This window comes from Somniosus microcephalus, chromosome 12, assembly GCF_052327205.1.
Source record: "Somniosus microcephalus isolate GS21.2 chromosome 12, FLI_Smic_1.0, whole genome shotgun sequence".
NCBI classification, from domain to species: Eukaryota; Metazoa; Chordata; class Chondrichthyes; order Squaliformes; family Somniosidae; genus Somniosus; species Somniosus microcephalus.
Genome location: NC_140998.1, coordinates 168,586,079 through 168,603,055, shown reverse-complemented (window position 1 = coordinate 168,603,055; position 16,977 = coordinate 168,586,079). Strand labels below are relative to the sequence as shown.

At 49.4% G+C, this 16,977-nt stretch overlaps 1 protein-coding gene across 1 annotated transcript; it reads left to right on the top strand.

Moving 5' to 3' along the window:
• The first annotated feature begins 243 nt into the window (after positions 1–243).
• Positions 244–14,063, top strand: ndufaf1 (NADH:ubiquinone oxidoreductase complex assembly factor 1). The gene is made up of 4 exons (XM_086003814.1): positions 244–747; positions 1,971–2,156; positions 5,341–5,415; positions 13,690–14,063. Exons 1-4 carry the CDS (start codon positions 259–261, stop codon positions 13,828–13,830), a joined length of 891 nt encoding a protein of 296 aa, XP_085859940.1. The 5' UTR covers positions 244–258; the 3' UTR covers positions 13,831–14,063.
• The last annotated feature ends 2,914 nt before the right edge of the window (positions 14,064–16,977 follow it).

Below are 16,977 nucleotides of genomic sequence, written 5' to 3'. Positions count from 1 at the left end.
AAAGTCAGCGTAAACTCGAGGAACAGCACCTCACCTTCTGATTAGGCACTTTACAGTCCTCTGTTAGGGGTAGGAGGAATATTGGGGGGATATTGGGGAGTTTGATTGGGGATTAGGGGGGAGTGGGGGGATTAAGGGGGAGTGGGGGGATTATGGAGAGTGGGGATTATGGGGGAGAGTGGAGATTATGGTGGCCATGGGCAGCCAATTCCCGGGTCGGTTCCCTTTAATTCAGAGGCGCCGCCCTCCTCCGTTGTCATGGAAACCATTAAGATGGCGGGCCGGGTCAAGTTATTGAACCGGCCGGGCCGCGGGTGCCTGATCCCCCGGCCCGGTAGGGAGACAGGCCGCGACCGTGGGTACCGCCGGCCCGGAGCTCCGGTCGACAAGGCGCCGCCCTGGAAGCGGTTGACGTGGGACTGGCGGCAGGGCTTGGAGAGTGTGAGCCGGCACTGGGCTCTCCTGAGGGAGGAGGCGCTGGAGCGGCTGCGGGGCCCCGAGGGCTGCCCCCTCCGCCAGCACCTCCTGGAGCAGAGCCGCGTCCTCTGGCAGTTCCAGGGCGCCGACAGCCTGCGGCTCTGGGCCGTGTCCAGCGACCAGGAGATCGGGGGCCGCACCCGGGCCCGACTCGCCCTCGGCGGCAACGGGCAGACGGCGCTGTTTTCCGGCCACCTCCGCACCGAGCTGCCCCGGGACGGGGAGACCCGCTACAGCGGCTACTGCAGCCTGAGGTCCCGGCCGCTCAAGGTCAGAGTCAACGCCCCTCACCGGGTGTCTGTCTGTCTGTCTTCCCCCCCCCTCCCCTTTCCCTCCCCGGGTGTCTGCCTGTCCCCTATCTCCGCCCTCCCCCGGGTGCCTGCCTGTCCCCTGTCTCCCCCCGGGTGCCTGCCTGTCCCCTGTCTTTCCCCCCCCCCCCCCGGGTGCCCGTCCCCTGTCTCTCTTTCCCCCCCCCTCCCCCGGGTGCCCGTCCCCTGTCTCTCCCCCCCCCTCCCCCGGGTGCCCGTCCCCTGTCTCTCCCCCCCCCCCCCTCCCCCGGGTGCCCGTCCCCTGTCTCTCCCCCCCCCCCCCCCCCCCTCCCCCCTCCCCCGGGTGCCCGTCCCCCGTCTTCCCCCCCCCCTCCCCCGGGTGCCCGTCCCCCGTCTTTCCCCCCCCTCCCCCGGGTGCCCGTTCCCCCCCTCCCCCGGGTGCCCGTCCCCCGGGTGCCCGTCCCCTGTCTCTCCCCCCCCCCCCCCCCCCCCCCTCCCCCCTCCCCCGGGTGCCCGTCCCCCGTCTTCCCCCCCCCTCCCCCGGGTGCCCGTCCCCCGTCTTTCCCCCCCCTCCCCCGGGTGCCCGTTCCCCCCTCCCCCGGGTGCCCGTCCCCCGGGTGCCCGTCCCCCGTCTTCCCCCCTCCCCCGGGTGCCCGTCCCCCGTCTTCCCCCCTCCCCCGGGTGCCCGTCCCCCGTCTTCCCCCCCTCCCCCGGGTGCCCGTCCCCCGTCTTCCCCCCTCCCCCGGGTGCCCGTCCCCCGTCTTCCCCCCTCCCCCGGGTGCCCGTCCCCCGTCTTCCCCCCTCCCCCGGGTGCCCGTCCCCCGTCTTCCCCCCTCCCCCGGGTGCCCGTCCCCCGTCTTCCCCCCTCCCCCGGGTGCCCGTCCCCCGTCTTCCCCCCTCCCCCGGGTGCCCGTCTCTCTCTCTCTTCCCCCCCCCCCCCCTCCCCCGGGTGCCTGTCCCCTGTCCCCCCCTCCCCCGGGTGCCTGTCCCCTGTCCCCCCCCCTCCCCCGGGTGCCTGTCCCCTGTCCCCCCCTCCCCCGGGTGCTTGTCATTAGACTAGCGTGCTGCAGGCTGTAACCAAATGTCCCAGTGCAGTTTAACCTTTCCATTGAAGCATACGTGGTAGTGCCATGGGTGCAGAAGGCAGTGTAGCCAATGCCATTTGTGTACAAGCGCCCTGAGCTGTACCTCCTGTCACACAGCTTCATTCTCTCCCTGCTGCAGGGTGCCTTCGACCTCAAGAAGCACCACGACTTGTCGAACTTCAACACGCTGCATCTGCGCGTTCGAGGGGATGGCCGGCCTTGGATGGTCAACGTCGGCAGCGAGATGTACTTCACCCATCAGAAGGACGACCTCTACAATTACTTCCTGTTCACCCGGGGAGGTCCCTATTGGCAGGATGTGAAGGTAGGACATGCTTTCACCCTGGCTTTCTTCCATCTTCACCTGAAGGTTCTGATTTATACCCATGGGTGCAGGACCCTAGTGGAATCTCAACCATGTGTTAGCTGTGGGTCAGTGGGTAGCTCTCTCCCCTCCGAGTCAGGTCGTGGGTTCAACTCCCACTCCAGAGACTTGAGCTCATAATCTAGGCTGACACTGGTGCAGTACTGAGGGAGACACCTCCTGGGATGTGAGGAGGGGCAGGGGTTAGAATGATAGAATCTTAAAGAACAGAAGGAGGCCAAACGGTCTGTCGTGCCTGTACCAGCTCTTTGAAAGAATTGTCCAGTTTAGACCCACACCTTAGCTTTTTCCCCCTTTAACACCGCAAATTAGTTCTCTTCAAATACATGTCCAGTTGTCTTTTTGAAAATTCCTATGGAATTTGATTCCACCACCCTTTTGGGTAATGTGTTCCAGATCTTAACAACCCCCGGTGAAAAAAATTCTTCTCATTTCGTCTCTTTTTTTGCTAGTTATTTTAAATCTATGACCTCTGGTTACCAACCCACTTGCCAGAGGAAACTGTTTTTCCTTACTTACCCTATCAAAACCCTTCAGAATTTTGAACACCTCCATTAGGTCTCCCCTTAACCTTTTCTGCACTGAGGAAAACAATCCCAGCTTCTCCTGTTTCTCCACATAACTGAAGTCCCTCATCCTTGGTATCATCTGGTAAGCCTCCTCTGTACTCTCCCAAGACCTTGACATCCTTTCTAAAGTGTGCTGGCCAGAATTAGCCACAATAGCTGGGGCCTAATCAGTGATACATAGAAACATAGAAGATAGGAGCAGGAGTAGGCCATTTGGCCCCTTGAGCCTGTTCTGCCATTTAATGAGATTATGGCTGATCATCCAAACTCGGTACCCTGTCCCTGCCTTCTCCCTAGATCCCTTGATCCCTTTAGCCTTAAGAAATATATCTAACTCCCTCTTGAATATATTCAATGAATTGGCCTCAACTGCCTTCTGTGATAGAGAATTCCAAAGGTTCACCACTCTCTGGGTGAAGAAATTCCTCCTCATCTCAGCCCTAAATGGCTTACCCCTTATCCTTAGACTGTGACCCCTGGTTCTGGACACCCCTGGTTCTGGACTCCCCCGCCATTGGGAACATCCTTCCTGCATCTAGTTTGTCTAGTCCTGTTAGAATTTTATAAGTTTCAATGAGATCCCCTCTCATTCTTCTAAACTCCAGCGAGTATAAGCCCAATCGACCCAATCTCTCCTCATACGTCATTCCGGCCATCCCAGGTATCAATCTGGTGAATCTTCGCTGCACTCCCTCCATGGCAAGAACATCCTTCCTCAGATAAGGTGACCAAAACTGCACACAATACTCAAGATGTGGTCTCACCAAGGCCCTGTACAACTGCAGCAAGACATCCTTGTTCCTGTACTCGAACCCTCTCGCTACGAAGGCCAACATACCATTTGCCGCCTTAAACGCCTGCTGCACCTGTATGCTTACCTTCAGCAACTGGTGCACAAGGACACCCAGGTCTCGTTGTACTTCCCCTTCTCCCAATCTATTGCCGTTCAGATAATAATCTGCCTTCCTGTTTTTGCCACCAAAGTGGATAACCTCGCATTTATCCACATTATATTGCATCTGCCATGCTTCTGCCCAATCACCCAACCTGTCCAAATCATACTGGAGTTTCTCGGCATTCTCCTCACAGCACACACGCCCGCCCAGCTTTGTGTCGTCTACAAACTTGGAGATATTACATCTAGTTCCCTCGTCTAGACCATTAATATATATTGTGAATAGCTGGGGTCCTAGGACCGATCCCTGCGGTACCCCACTAGTCACTGCCTGCCACTCGGAAAAAGACCCGTTTATTCCAACTCTTTGCTTCCTGTCTGCCGACCAGTTCTCTATCCAAGTCAGTACCTTGCCCCAATCCCATGTGCCTTAACTTTACACGTTAATCTCTTATACGGGACCTTATCGAAAGCCTTCTGAAAGTCCGAATACACCACATCCACTGGTTCTCCCTTATCTATTCTACCAGTTACATCCTCAAAAATTCCAGTAGATTAGTCAAGCACGATTTACCTTTTGTAAATCCATGTTGACTTTGTCCGATCCTGTCACTGTTTTCCAAGTGCTCTGCTATTACTTTTTTTTAGAATGGACTCTAGCATTTTCCCCACTACTGATGTCAGGCTTACTGGTCTATAATTCCCCGTTTTCTCTCTGCCACCTTTTTTGAACAGTGGGGTAACATTAGCTACCCTCCAATCCATGGGAACTGTTCCAGAGTCTACAGAATTTTGGAAGATGACCCGCAATGCAACTACTATTTCTAGGGCCACTTCCTTAAGTACCCTAGAATGTAGATTATCAGGCCCTGGGGATTTATCGGCCTTCAATCCCGTCAATTTCCCTCACACCATTGTGTAAAGGTTTAGCATGACTTCCTTGGCTTTGTAAATGGGGCCATTGAATACAAAAACAAGTATCCCATACGCTTTCCTAACCACCTTCTCAACTTGCCCAACCACCTTCAAGGATTTGTGAATATGCACCCCCAGGTCCCTCTGTTCTTGCACCCCCCTCAAAATAGTACCATTTAAATTACACTGCCTCTCCATGTTGTTCCTCCCAAAGTGCATCATTTCACACTTGCCCCCATTAAATTACATCTCCCATGTGTCAGTCCATTTCACCAGTCTGTCTGTCCTCCTGAAGTCTGCTGCTATCATGCTCACTATTTACTCGGTTGCCAAGTTTTGTATCATCCGCAAACTTCAAAATTAGTTATTTATATATAACACGACGGGCAATGGTCCTAATACCGAGCCCTGGCGGTACATCTGCATACTTCCCTCCAGTCAGAAAAACATCCGTTCACCACTACTCTCTGCCTCCTGTGTCTGTTACCAAATACTGACCCAAGTTACCACCATCCCATTAATACGATGTGCTTCTATTTTACAAATAAAAATAAGGCGGGAGTGGGGTGGGGGAGGCGGGTGCCCCCGTGCCCGGGGTGGATGAGCCATGAATGATCTGAGTCTGCCCTGGTGTTTTTGTACCAGGGCTGTATGTCGGAGAATCTCTCGGCCTCTACCTGCTCTCACTTTACCCGAAGGCCAAAGGAAACCTTTTAAGTCTCTGATTCTTGTGCTTCTTTCCCAGATTCCGTTCTCCAAGTTCTTTCTGTCCAGTCGGGGTCGAGTCCAGGATAACCAGCATCCATTGTGGTTGGACAAGGTAGGAGACCTTCACTGCACTGCATGACTGGCTGGAGTGTTTTAACAGAGCCCCGTTCTGCTCAGACACTGGTGTTCTGTCACTGGTGGTATCTCGGCCACGTGGGACGAGCACAGGGTGATGCTTTTTCTCATGGGTTCTAGCACATGTTCACAGGATGCAGGGCTGGCTGTGAAATCAACAAGGTCCCCCGTTTGCCCCCCCCCCCCCTCCTGTCCTGGAAGTGCCCACTCGGTTTTTTAGATCTCACTCGTTCTTCATGTTTGAGCTGAAACAATGAGTGTCAGCAGGATATTTCAGTGCGGAGAGCATCACGACCCATCTTGCCCTCGCCCAGCAACATGTGTCCACTCTCCAGCAGGAGCCACTGGACAGCCGTGAGGAGCAGGATCCCTGGCTGTGTTTTTTTCCCTCTGTAACTAGGGCACTGAGACCTATTGTCTCTCGCAGTGCCACTGTGGCTGATCCCAGCTAGCTCCGCACAGAACAGATTATCAAACCTGGGACCTCTGTGGTCCTGATGAGATGTCTCATAATTTCTGAATACTGTGGAAGCTTATTAACGCAGTACTGTCTCCACTGCTTGGTGCGGGTGCATTTGTGCAAATGCAATTTGCCTGCTATATGCTATGGCCGGTATAACGTTTGACAGACTTTAAGGTGAGCTCCCAAAATAATGTCAGTGCCACCACGTTTAGCAAGTGTTGGGAGTATTGTGAAGCTGTATGGGCCAGTGACGCGTGTCAGCAACTTTCACTCAAAAGCCGCTGGTCAGTTTCAAAGTCCCTGAACCACTGCCACCTTGTTTGTGAATGTCTCAGAAATTAACATTTACTAATCAATGTAGGAAATATAACTGCTGAGGACCGTCTCGAATTCTCCAAGGAAGCTACTCAACTAGATTCCTTTTTTAACAATGTATATGAAACCCGTGCTGCAGGGCAAACGGCAGTGGGCGTGTAAGTGATCATTTTCAGGAGTGCTGACTTATCTCTGATAAAAACATAATTGACCGAGCATCAATTGTCATTTGCAGAACAGAGTTCCAAACTTTTACCACCCTTTGCGTGTAGAAGTGTTTCCTAACTTCACTCCTGAAAGGCCAGGCTGCCCCCTAGTCCTGGACTCCCCAACCAGCAGAAATAGTTTCTCTCTCTCTATCCTACCAATTCCCTTAATATCTTGAAAACTTCGATCAGATCACCCCTTAATCTTCTAAATTCCAGGGAATGCAACCCTAGTTTGTGCAATCTCTCCTCGTAATTTAACCTTTGGAGTCCGGGTATCATTCTGGTAAACCTATGCTGCACTCCCTCCAAGGCCAATATATCCTTCTGAAAGTATGGTGCCCAGAACTGCTCACAGTACTCCAGGTGTGGTCTAACTAGTGCTTTGTATAGCTTCAGGATAACTTCTAATCCCTTGTATTGTAGTCTTCTAGATATAAAGGCCAGCATTCCATTAGCCTTTTTGATTATTTTCTGTACCTGCCCGTGACATTTTAATGACTGGGACTCCACTGCTTCTAGCTTTGCACCATTTAGAAAGAACTCCGATCTATCCTTTTTAGATCCAAAGTGGATGACCTCACATTTGCCTGTATTGAAATCCATTTGCCACAGTTTTTCTCATTCACTTAATGTATCATTATTTCTGTAATTTTATGCTTTCATCTACACTGCCTGCAAAGCCACCTATCTTTGCGTCATTGGCAAACTTGGATATATGGCTCTCTATCCCATCATCTAAATCGTTAATAAATACAGTGAATAGTTGAGGCCCCAACACAGTTCCTGGTGGTCACATCCTGCCAATTAAGGTTAAAGTAGTGCGTACCTGAACCATACAAACCGAGAATCTCCCGGGATTCAATTCTCAATGTGCGCTGGGGTCTGATTAGACACGGCTACAATTAGCCTTATTAGGGACTGGGTTCCCACCCCGTGTTGATCCAGTGATAGGATTCCCAAACCTCCCAGAATGACCAGTAGATTCCCAGAATCGGGGGTTCCTCCCCCCCAAGCGGTGCCTCCAGCAGCCTGGGAGATTCAGCGATTTAAATTTCCCGCCGCAGTGCCTGCTCCCAGAGCCGCGACCGAGTAGATGAGGCTGGAGAATTGGGAATCGAGAGGGCTCGGGAATCGCAGGTTTCAGCATTTGTGGATTCTGAGTATTCAGTGGGGTCGGGGGCCAATGGGCCCTGAAATGGGAGGGACCCTCGGGTTTCCCCTCTTTCCCCGCACTCGGTTTCCCCTCTTCACCTGCTCTCTGGTGGCCTCCCGGTTCTTGGAACAACAAGCAAACGTACTCAACTACAGGTATTATAAGGTAGATGAAATAGCGTGAGCAGATGCCCAGGAATGCCTCCAACCAGAGTTGGCAACCCTATCCAGTGACCACCTGCAGCTCTGGGGACGCCGCTGAGGGGAGGATCCAGCTTGCCTGCAGTGCAATCCATAGTTGCCAATACTCGGACCAAGGCTGGAAATGTGCTCAATCCCAGCGGCATAAAATGTGCCCACATTAGTCAGCGGCGGGGTGCTTGCAAATTACATGCAAATGAGAGAAACGTGGCCTCCTCCATTTGCACAGTTGGAACGGTGGATGTTGGGGCCAACTGTCTGCGCCCCCCAGACCGACACAGCTCCCCGTAGGGCCAGGGAACCCAACCTCATAGTCATAACAGCACAGAAGGAGACCATTCAGCCCATCGAGTCCATGCCGGCTCTCTGTAGAGCAATCCAGTCAGTCCCATTCCCCTGCTCTATCCCCGTAGCCCTGCAAGTTTATTTCCCTCAAGTGCCTATCCAGTCTCCCCTTGAAAACATTGAGTGTCTCCGCTTCTACCACTTCCGTTGGCAGCGAGTTCCAGGTCCTCACCATTCGCTATGTAAATTTTTTTTCCCTCACGTCCCCCCTGTATCTCTTGCCCAAAACCTTAAATCTGTGTCCCCCAGTCCTTGTGCCATCAACTAGTGGGAACAGCCTTTCCCCGTTTAGCCTATCCAAACCAGTCATAATCTTGTACACCTCTATCAAATCACCCCTCAACCTCCTTTGCTCTAATGAAAACAAATCCAGCTTCTCCAACCTGTCCTTGTCGCTAAGATTCCCCCATCCCCGGAACCATTCTGCTAAATCTTCTCTGCACCCTCTCAAGAACCTTCACATCCTTCCTAAAGTGTGGTGACCAGGACTGGACGCAATACTCCAGTTGTGACCTAACCAGCGCTTTATAAAGATTCAGCATAACTTCTCTACTTTTGTACTTGATACCTCTATTTATGAAACCCAAGATCCCATATGCTTTGCTAACCACTCTCTCATTATGCCCTGCCACCTTCAGGGACCTATGCATATTACCTCCCAGGTCCCTCTGTCCCTGCACACTCCTTAAAACTATGCCATTAAGTGTATATTGCCGCTCCCTGTTCCTTCTGCCAAAATCCATCACCTCACACTTCTCTCTATTAAATTCCATCTGCCACTTGTCTGCCCAATCTGCTAGCCTTTCTATGTCCTGTTGCAGTCGATTGGTATCATCCTCACCGTTTGCCACACCCCCAAGTTTGGTGTCATTGGCAAATTTAGAAATTCTACTTTTGTATTCCAATATCCAGGTCATTTATATCAAAAAAAGCAGTGGCCCCAGCACTGACCCTTGGGGAACACCACTGTTTACCATCCTCCAGTATGAAAAACAGCCATTTACCACAACGTGCTGTTCTGTCCTTAAGCCAATTCTTTATCCAAGCTGCCACTGACTCACCTATTCCATGAGCCTCAATTTTGTTAACCAGCCTTCTATGTGGTACTTTTTCAAACACCTTCAGAAAGTCCATGTAGACAACATCCATTGCATTCCCTTCATCAATCCTCCCTGTTACTTCATCAAAAAATTCAATTAGATTAGTCAAACATGATCTGCCTTTTACAAATCCGTGTTGGCTCTCCTTAATTAGCTTAAACCTCTCCAAGTGCCCATTAATGTTTTCCTTTTTTATTGTTTCTAAAACTTTACCCACCACTGATGTTAAACTGACTGGTCTGTAGATACTAGGATTGTCCTTACACCCTTTCTTGAACAATGGTGTCATATTTGCCACTTTCCAATCCTCGGGCACCTCCCCCCGCATCTAGGGAAGATTGGAAAATTATGGCAAGCCCTTCCGCTATCTCCTCCCCCAATTCCCTTAGCAATCTGGGATGCAAGCCATCTGGACCAGGCGACTTGTCCACTCTAAGCATACCCAGCCTTTCTAGAACATCCTGTCTATCAATTTTCACCCCTTCCATTGCTTCTACCTTTTCCACTGCAACCGATATTTTTGTGAGCATCCACCTCCTTAGTAAACACCGATACAAAGTACTCATTGAGTATTCTAGCCTTGCCCTGCGCCTCTAAGCATATATCACCACCTTTGTCGCTAATAGTGTAAGGGGGGCATCTATTAACTGGTTTAAGGTAATTCACCTGGTCAGGCAGCCTTGCTGCTACACTGTAAACCAATTTCCAATAAACCAATTTTAAAACAGCGGTTTCGAATCGCTACCCCACCTTCCAGTTCTGACTGCAGGACTTATAATTAATGATATTAAAACAGACACGTGGTTTGGATGAGAGAAAAATCAAGTTTTATTAACTAAAAGAAACTATAATCAAATATCAAACTATACCACACGAACACAGTAATTACAGTAAAATTGCTTAAATGGGGGAATGCAGATGGTAAAAACGAGGGGTAAGTGACTACAATGTTGATTAAACAATCTTAACAATATCCCCTTAATTACCATCCCCCAAACTCCTTACTGGGTTGCTTTGCTGAGGAGTCAGAAACTCTGCTCACCTGTGGTCCAGCGAAGTGAGAGAGAGAGAGGCTCACCTGTGGTCCAGTGAAGTGAGAGAGGGAGAGAGGCTCACCTGTGGTCCCAGGAAGTAAAGAGAGCGATAGCTTCTCAGGAGCTATCTTATATACCTGGTGAGGCCCGCCCCCCCGGCCTGCTGTTTGCCTGTCTGGAAGATTCGCGCCCAAAAAGTTCCAATTCACAAGAGAAAAGCTGTGATTGGCTAACTCAAAGTGGTTGGACTGGGTGAGTGTGTCTGCACTGTGGGGCCGAAATGTTCCCGCCCACATCCGGAGTCCACCTGGGCTAAAACAAAAGGGAAATTCAACTGCTCTATTGTCCAGAATGCTAGGTGATTTAAACCCATTCAGTTCTTAAACGGTTGCAGATCAAAAGTCCATTTCAGGGTTTCAGTCTCTCATTGTCTGTGAGGGAGCTCTGAATGGCTGTGTAAACAGAAGCAGTTTCAAATGGATTGTCCTGCGGTCAGTTCTCAAGTGGGCAATTGCTTAAGTCAATGAACAACTTCAAGTGCTGAGAGGGAACCTCCCTTTGATTGGCAGGTCTGACTCAGCCACTGCTAGATCCTCCCACTTTATACACAGACATCCTTGCTGCGAGCTGCTTGTCCTTTTGCCGTGCTTTCTCTGGCCATTTAAAAACCTTTTATGATTACCCAATCTCCAGGGAACGATTTTATTAATAAAGCACTGTCTTAAGGTATGTGAATATTTTCCAGAGCTCCTTGACTCCTGTGTTGTCCACGTTCTTTCCATCTCAGAGCAGTTTTTTGGGGTTCTCGGCACATTTTAAAACACTGTGGACCAGTCACATCACCCAATTCTTCGTCCACGATGTGGACCAATATTTTCAATCTTCAGGGAAATAGGGGAAATTTTGCAACCCCTGCAATAGGTCCCGCCCTGCCTCTTACTACCCGCTTACTGTTTACATGCTGGTGGTAGATTTTTGTGTTCCCTTTTATTTCATCTGCCATTCTACTCTCATATTCCCTCATTGCCAATCTTATTTTTATCTTCGTTTCCCCTCTCAACTTATTGTATTTGGTCTGGTTCTCCCTTGAAGAATTCACCTGACATGCATCATACACCCACTTTTTTTGTTTCATCATCTTCTCTATCTCCCTCGTCATCCAAGGAGCCCTTGCTTTGGTTCCCTTACCCTTCCCTCTTGTTGGAATGTACCTAGCCTGTACTTGGAACATCTCCTCCTTAAAGATCATCCATTGTTCTGTTACAGTTTTTCCTGTCAGTCTTTGGGTCCATTTTACCCTGGCTAGATCCTTTCGCATCCCATTGTTAGCCCTATTCCAGTTTAGAAGTTCCACTCTAGATTGTTCCTTGCTCCTCTCCATTTCTAATCTAAATCTTATGATACGATGATCACTCATACCCAAGTGTTCTCCCACAGACACTTGGTCGACCTGGCCCACCTCATTCCACAGCACCAGATCCAGCAATGTCTCCTTCCTAGTTGGGCCAAGAACATACTGGTCAAGGAAATTCCCCTGAACACATTTCAGAAATTCCTCCCCCTCCTTTCCCTTTACCCTAGCATTATCCCAATCGATATTTGGATAATTAAAGTCCCCCAGTATCACCACTCTATAGCTCTTGCATATCTCTGCGATTTCCCTGCAGATTTGCTCCTCTACCTCCCTCTCACTATTTGGAAGCCTATAGAATACCCCCCATAGTGTGATCATTCCCTTTTTGCTCCTCAACTCTAACCAAATGGATTCTGTCCTTGTCCCTTCAAGAACATCCTCCCTTTCCAACACTACAGTGTGTTCCTTAATCAGCACTGCCACACCACCTCCCTTTTTTCCTTTCTTATCTTTTCTGAGCACCTTGTACCCTTGAATAATGAGTGCCCAGTCCTCATTGTTTTTAAGCCACATTTCCGTTATTGCCACACCAAGTTGCCACATGGCTAATTGTGCTTGTAGCTCACCAACCTTATTCACCACACTTTGTGCGCTTACATACATGCGCTCTAAACCCATTTTTGAATTTTTCGTAGTCTTTCTTAGTCTGCTCCTATGGTACTACTTCCGCCTCTAGTTCTACTTTCTTCTCTAGTAATATCCAACACACTCACTCTTTTATGCACCTTATTCCTCTTTTGTACTCCTATATGCTGGTGCCCATCCCCCTGCCAAGCTAGTTTAAATCCTCCCCAACAGCACTAGCAAACCTCCCCGTGAGAATATTGGTCCCAGCTCTGTTGAGGTGTAACCTTTCCAGCTTGTACAGGTCCCACCTTCCCCAGAAATGGTCCCAATGCCTCAAGAATCTAAAGCCCTCCCTGCTGCACCATCTCTCCAGCCAGGCATTCATCTGCTCTATCCTCCTACTCCTGTACTCACTAGCACGTGGCACCAGGAGTAATCTGGCGTTTACTACCTTTGAGGCCCTGCTTTTTAATCTCTTTCCTAGTCTCTCAACTCTGCCTGCAGGACCTCATCCCTCTTTCTGCCTATGCCGCTAGCACTGATATGGACAATGACCTCCCCCCTCAGAGTGTCCTGCAGTCGCTCAGTGACATCCTTGACCCTGGCACCAGGGAGGCAACATACCATCCTGGAGTCACGTCTGCGGCTGCAGAAACGCCTGTCTGCTCCCCTAACTATCAAATCCCCTACCACTATTGCTCTTCCACTCTTCTTTCCCCCCCCCCCCCCCCCCCCAGGTGCAGCTGAGCCACCCGTGGTGCCGTGGACTTGACTCTGGCTGCACTCCCCAGCGGAACCATCGTCCCCACCAGTACTCAGTACAGAATACTGGTTGGAGAGTGAGATGCACTCTGGGGACTCCTGCCCTACTTGCCTGGTGGTCCTCTTCTGTCTGGCATTCACCCATTCCCTATCTGCCTGCATACTCTTAAGCTGCGGGGTGACCACCTCCAGAAACGTGCTATTCACGTAACTGTCGGCCTCATGGATGCACCGCTCTTTACAGCGCCACTGCTCCTGCTCCTCTCGCACTCTTTACAACGCCGCTGCATCCCAGGATCATCATTCAAATGATCCTGGGGTGGGAACAGTGGGGCTGCCAGGGGCTGGGGTTCCTCTGAGGTGGAAGTCCTGCCCCGTTGGAGATTCCCCCGCCCCCAATCATAAAGTCTGAGCATCACCGTGCAGGCTCATGTGGAGAGTGGGCACTTGTGTGGGGTACAGGGAATGGCACTAACTGCTGGTGGAACTGTATTGCAGAACAAAAAAAACCCTTGGAAGAGAAACCTGAGCTGCTTTGGCCGCCTGTGGGCTTCAGGCTCTGTTAAGTAGCAAGTATCTGTGGTTACTGAGCTTAGGGGTGTACCCAGAGGGGTTACTGATCCTGGGGATAAGAAAGCAGAGTGTACAGGACCTTGGACACGTCCCTGAAATATTTTGGTTTGCTACAGATCAGCACGATTGGCTTCACACTGGGTGACAAAGTGGATGGGCCATTCCAGCTGGAAATTGACTTCATTGCTGTGTGCAACGACCGAGCTCACACCGAGGAATTCGCCTACGAGAAATACAAGAGGAACCCAGAGGTATAAGCGTGATTCACAGGGTTGTGTAACCTTAGCCAGACACACTCCGGCTGTGCGCAGGAGTGCTTGCACATGTTTAACAAAGATCGTCTCTGGTGGACTGCCTGACTGTGTGCTTCCTCAGCCCATTTGAGGAGAGCAGTGATTGAGTCTGCACACACGAGCAACTGTAACATCTCACCTGGACCTTGGAGCGGTGAATGTATGCAGAGAACTTGTAATAAAGCCTATCTTTGTAATCATTGTCCTACGCTCTCTTACACAAGAGCCTGGCATTCTCTGGGAGCCTGCTCCTGCTCCTGGCATGAGCTGGTGTAGCACTGGCATTCGTTCATGGGTACGCTGGTAGAGTGGTGATTGTCGTGGACTAGCAGACCCAAGGTATGAGTTGCCAAATTAAATTTCATGAATCTGGTAAATTGTGGGCTGAATTTAACCTCCTGTAAGTGTGTGACTGGAGCATAAGAACCGAAGAATGTAGTAAGAACATATGAACATGGAGCAGAAGTAGGCCATATGGCCCCTCTAGCCTGTTCCACCATTCAACAAGATCATGGCTGATCTTCGACCACAACTATTCCCGACCCCTTATCCTGAGACTATGCCCCCCAGTTCTAGACTCTCCAGCCAGGGGAAACAACCTCTCAGCATCTACTCTGTCAATCTCCCTCAGAGTCTTGTATGTTTCAATGGGATCACCTCTCATTCTTCTAAACTCCAGAGAGTATAGGCTCAATCTCTCATAGGACAGCCCTCTCATCCCAGGAATCAATCTAGTGAGCCTTTGTTGCACCGCCTCTAAGGCAAGTCTTTCCTTCCTCGGATAAGGAGACCAAAACTGTGCACAAGTATGGTCTCGCCAAAGCCCTGTACAATTGTAGCAAGACCTCCTTACTCTTGTACTCCAACCCCCTTGCAATAAAGGCCAACATGCCATTTGCTTTCCTAAGTATGCTAACACTGTGTTTCCTGTATGTGGACACCATAATCTCTCTGAACACCACCATTCTTACCATTTAAAAATTATTCTGTTTTTCTATTCTTCCTACCAAAGTGAATAACCTCACATTTCCCCACATTATACTCCATTTGCCACCTTATTGCCCACTCACTTAACCTGCCTATATCCCTTTGCTGGCTCTTTGCGTCCTCCTCACAGCTTACTTTCCTACCTAGCTTTGTATCGTCGGCAAACTTGGATACATTACACTCAATCCCTTCATCAATATAGATTGTAAATAGCTGAGGCCCAAGCACTAATCCTTGCGGCACCCCACTAGTTATAGCCTGCCAACCAGAAAATGACCAGTTTATGCCTAGTCTCTGTTTTCTATCCATGCTAATGTATTACCCCAACCCCATGAGTCCGTATCTTGCGTAACAACCTTTTATGTGGCACCTTATCAAATGCCTTTTGGAAATCCGAATAGATTACATCCACTGATTCCCCTTTATTTACCCTGCTAGATACATCCTCAAAAAACTCTGATAAATTTGTTAAACACGATTTCCCTTTCATAAAACCATGTTGACTCTGCCTAATCATATTATAATTTTCTAAATTCTCTCACCACTTCTTTAATAATGGATTCCAGCATTTTCCCAACAACTGATGTCCGGCTAACTGGTCTGTAGTTCCCTGTTTTCTCTTTTCCCTCTTTTGAATAGTGGGGTTACATTTGCTATCTTCCAATCCGCTGGGAAGTTCTAGAATCTAGGGAATTTTGGAACATCACAACACCAATGCATCCACTATCTCTGCAGCCACCTCTTTTAGAACCCTTTTTAGCTTTCAGTCCCATTAGGTTCTCGTACTTTTTCTTTACTGATCTTAATTACTTTAAGTTCCTCACTTTCATTAGCCCCTTGGTTCCCCACTATTTTTGGTATACTGTTTGTGTCTTCTACTGTGAAGACCGATACAAAATATTTGTTTGAAGTCTCTGCCATTTCCTTATTCCCCTTTAAAATTTCTCCTCCTCAGCCTCAACGCTTACTTTTGCTACTCTCTTCCTTTTTATGTACTTGTAGAAGCTCTTACAATTTTAAAAATATTTCTTGCTAGTTTACTCTCTTTTCTCCCTGTTTAATCTTTTTGGTCCTCCTTTGCTGGTTTCTAAAGCTCTCCCAATCCTCAGGCTTACTGCTATTCTTCGCAACCTTATAAGCCACTTCTTTTAATCTAATACTATCCTTAATTTCTTTAGTTAGCCACGGATGGATCACTTTTCCTGTGTAGTTTTTATTTCTCAATGGAATGTATATTCGCTGAGAATTTTGGAATATTTCTTTAAATATTTGCCACTGCTTATCTACCGTCATACCTTTTAATCCAATATAGAAACATAGAAACATAGGAGCAGGAGTAGGCCATTCGGCCCCTCGAGCCTGCCCCGCCATTCAATGCGATCATGGCTAATCATCCAAATTCAGTACCCTGTCCCTACTTTCTCCCCATATCTCTTGATCCCCTTAGCCTTAAGAAATATATCTAACTCCTTCTTGAATATATTTAATGAATTGGCCTCAACTGTCTTCTGTGGTAGAGAATTCCACAGGTTCGCCACTCTCTGGGTGAAGAAATTCTTCCTCATCTCAGTCCTAAATGGCATACCCTTTATCCTTAGACTGTGACCTCTGGTTCTGGACTCCCCTGCCATTGGGAACATCCTTCCTGCATCTAGTCTGTCTAGTCCTGTTAGAATTTTATAAGTTTCAATGAGATCCCCTCTCATTCTTCTAAACTCTAGCGAACATAAGCCTAATCGACCCAATCTCTCTTCATACGTCATTCCTGCCATCCCAGGCATCAGTCTGGTGAATCTTCGCTGCACTCCCTCCATGGCAAGAACATCCTTCCTCAGATAAGGTGACCAAAACTGCACACAATACTCATGGTGTGGTCTTGTCAAGGCCCTGTACAACTGCAGCAAGACACCCTGCTCCTGTACTTGAATCCTCTCACTATGAAGGCCGACATACCATTTGCCTTCTTAACCGCCTGCTGCACCTGCATGCTTACCTTCAGCGACTGGTGCACAAGGACACCCAGGTCTCGTTGCACTTCCCCTTTTCCCAATCTATTGCCGTTCAGATAATCTGCCTTCCTGTTTTTGCCACCAAAGTGGATAACCTCGCATTTATCCACATTAT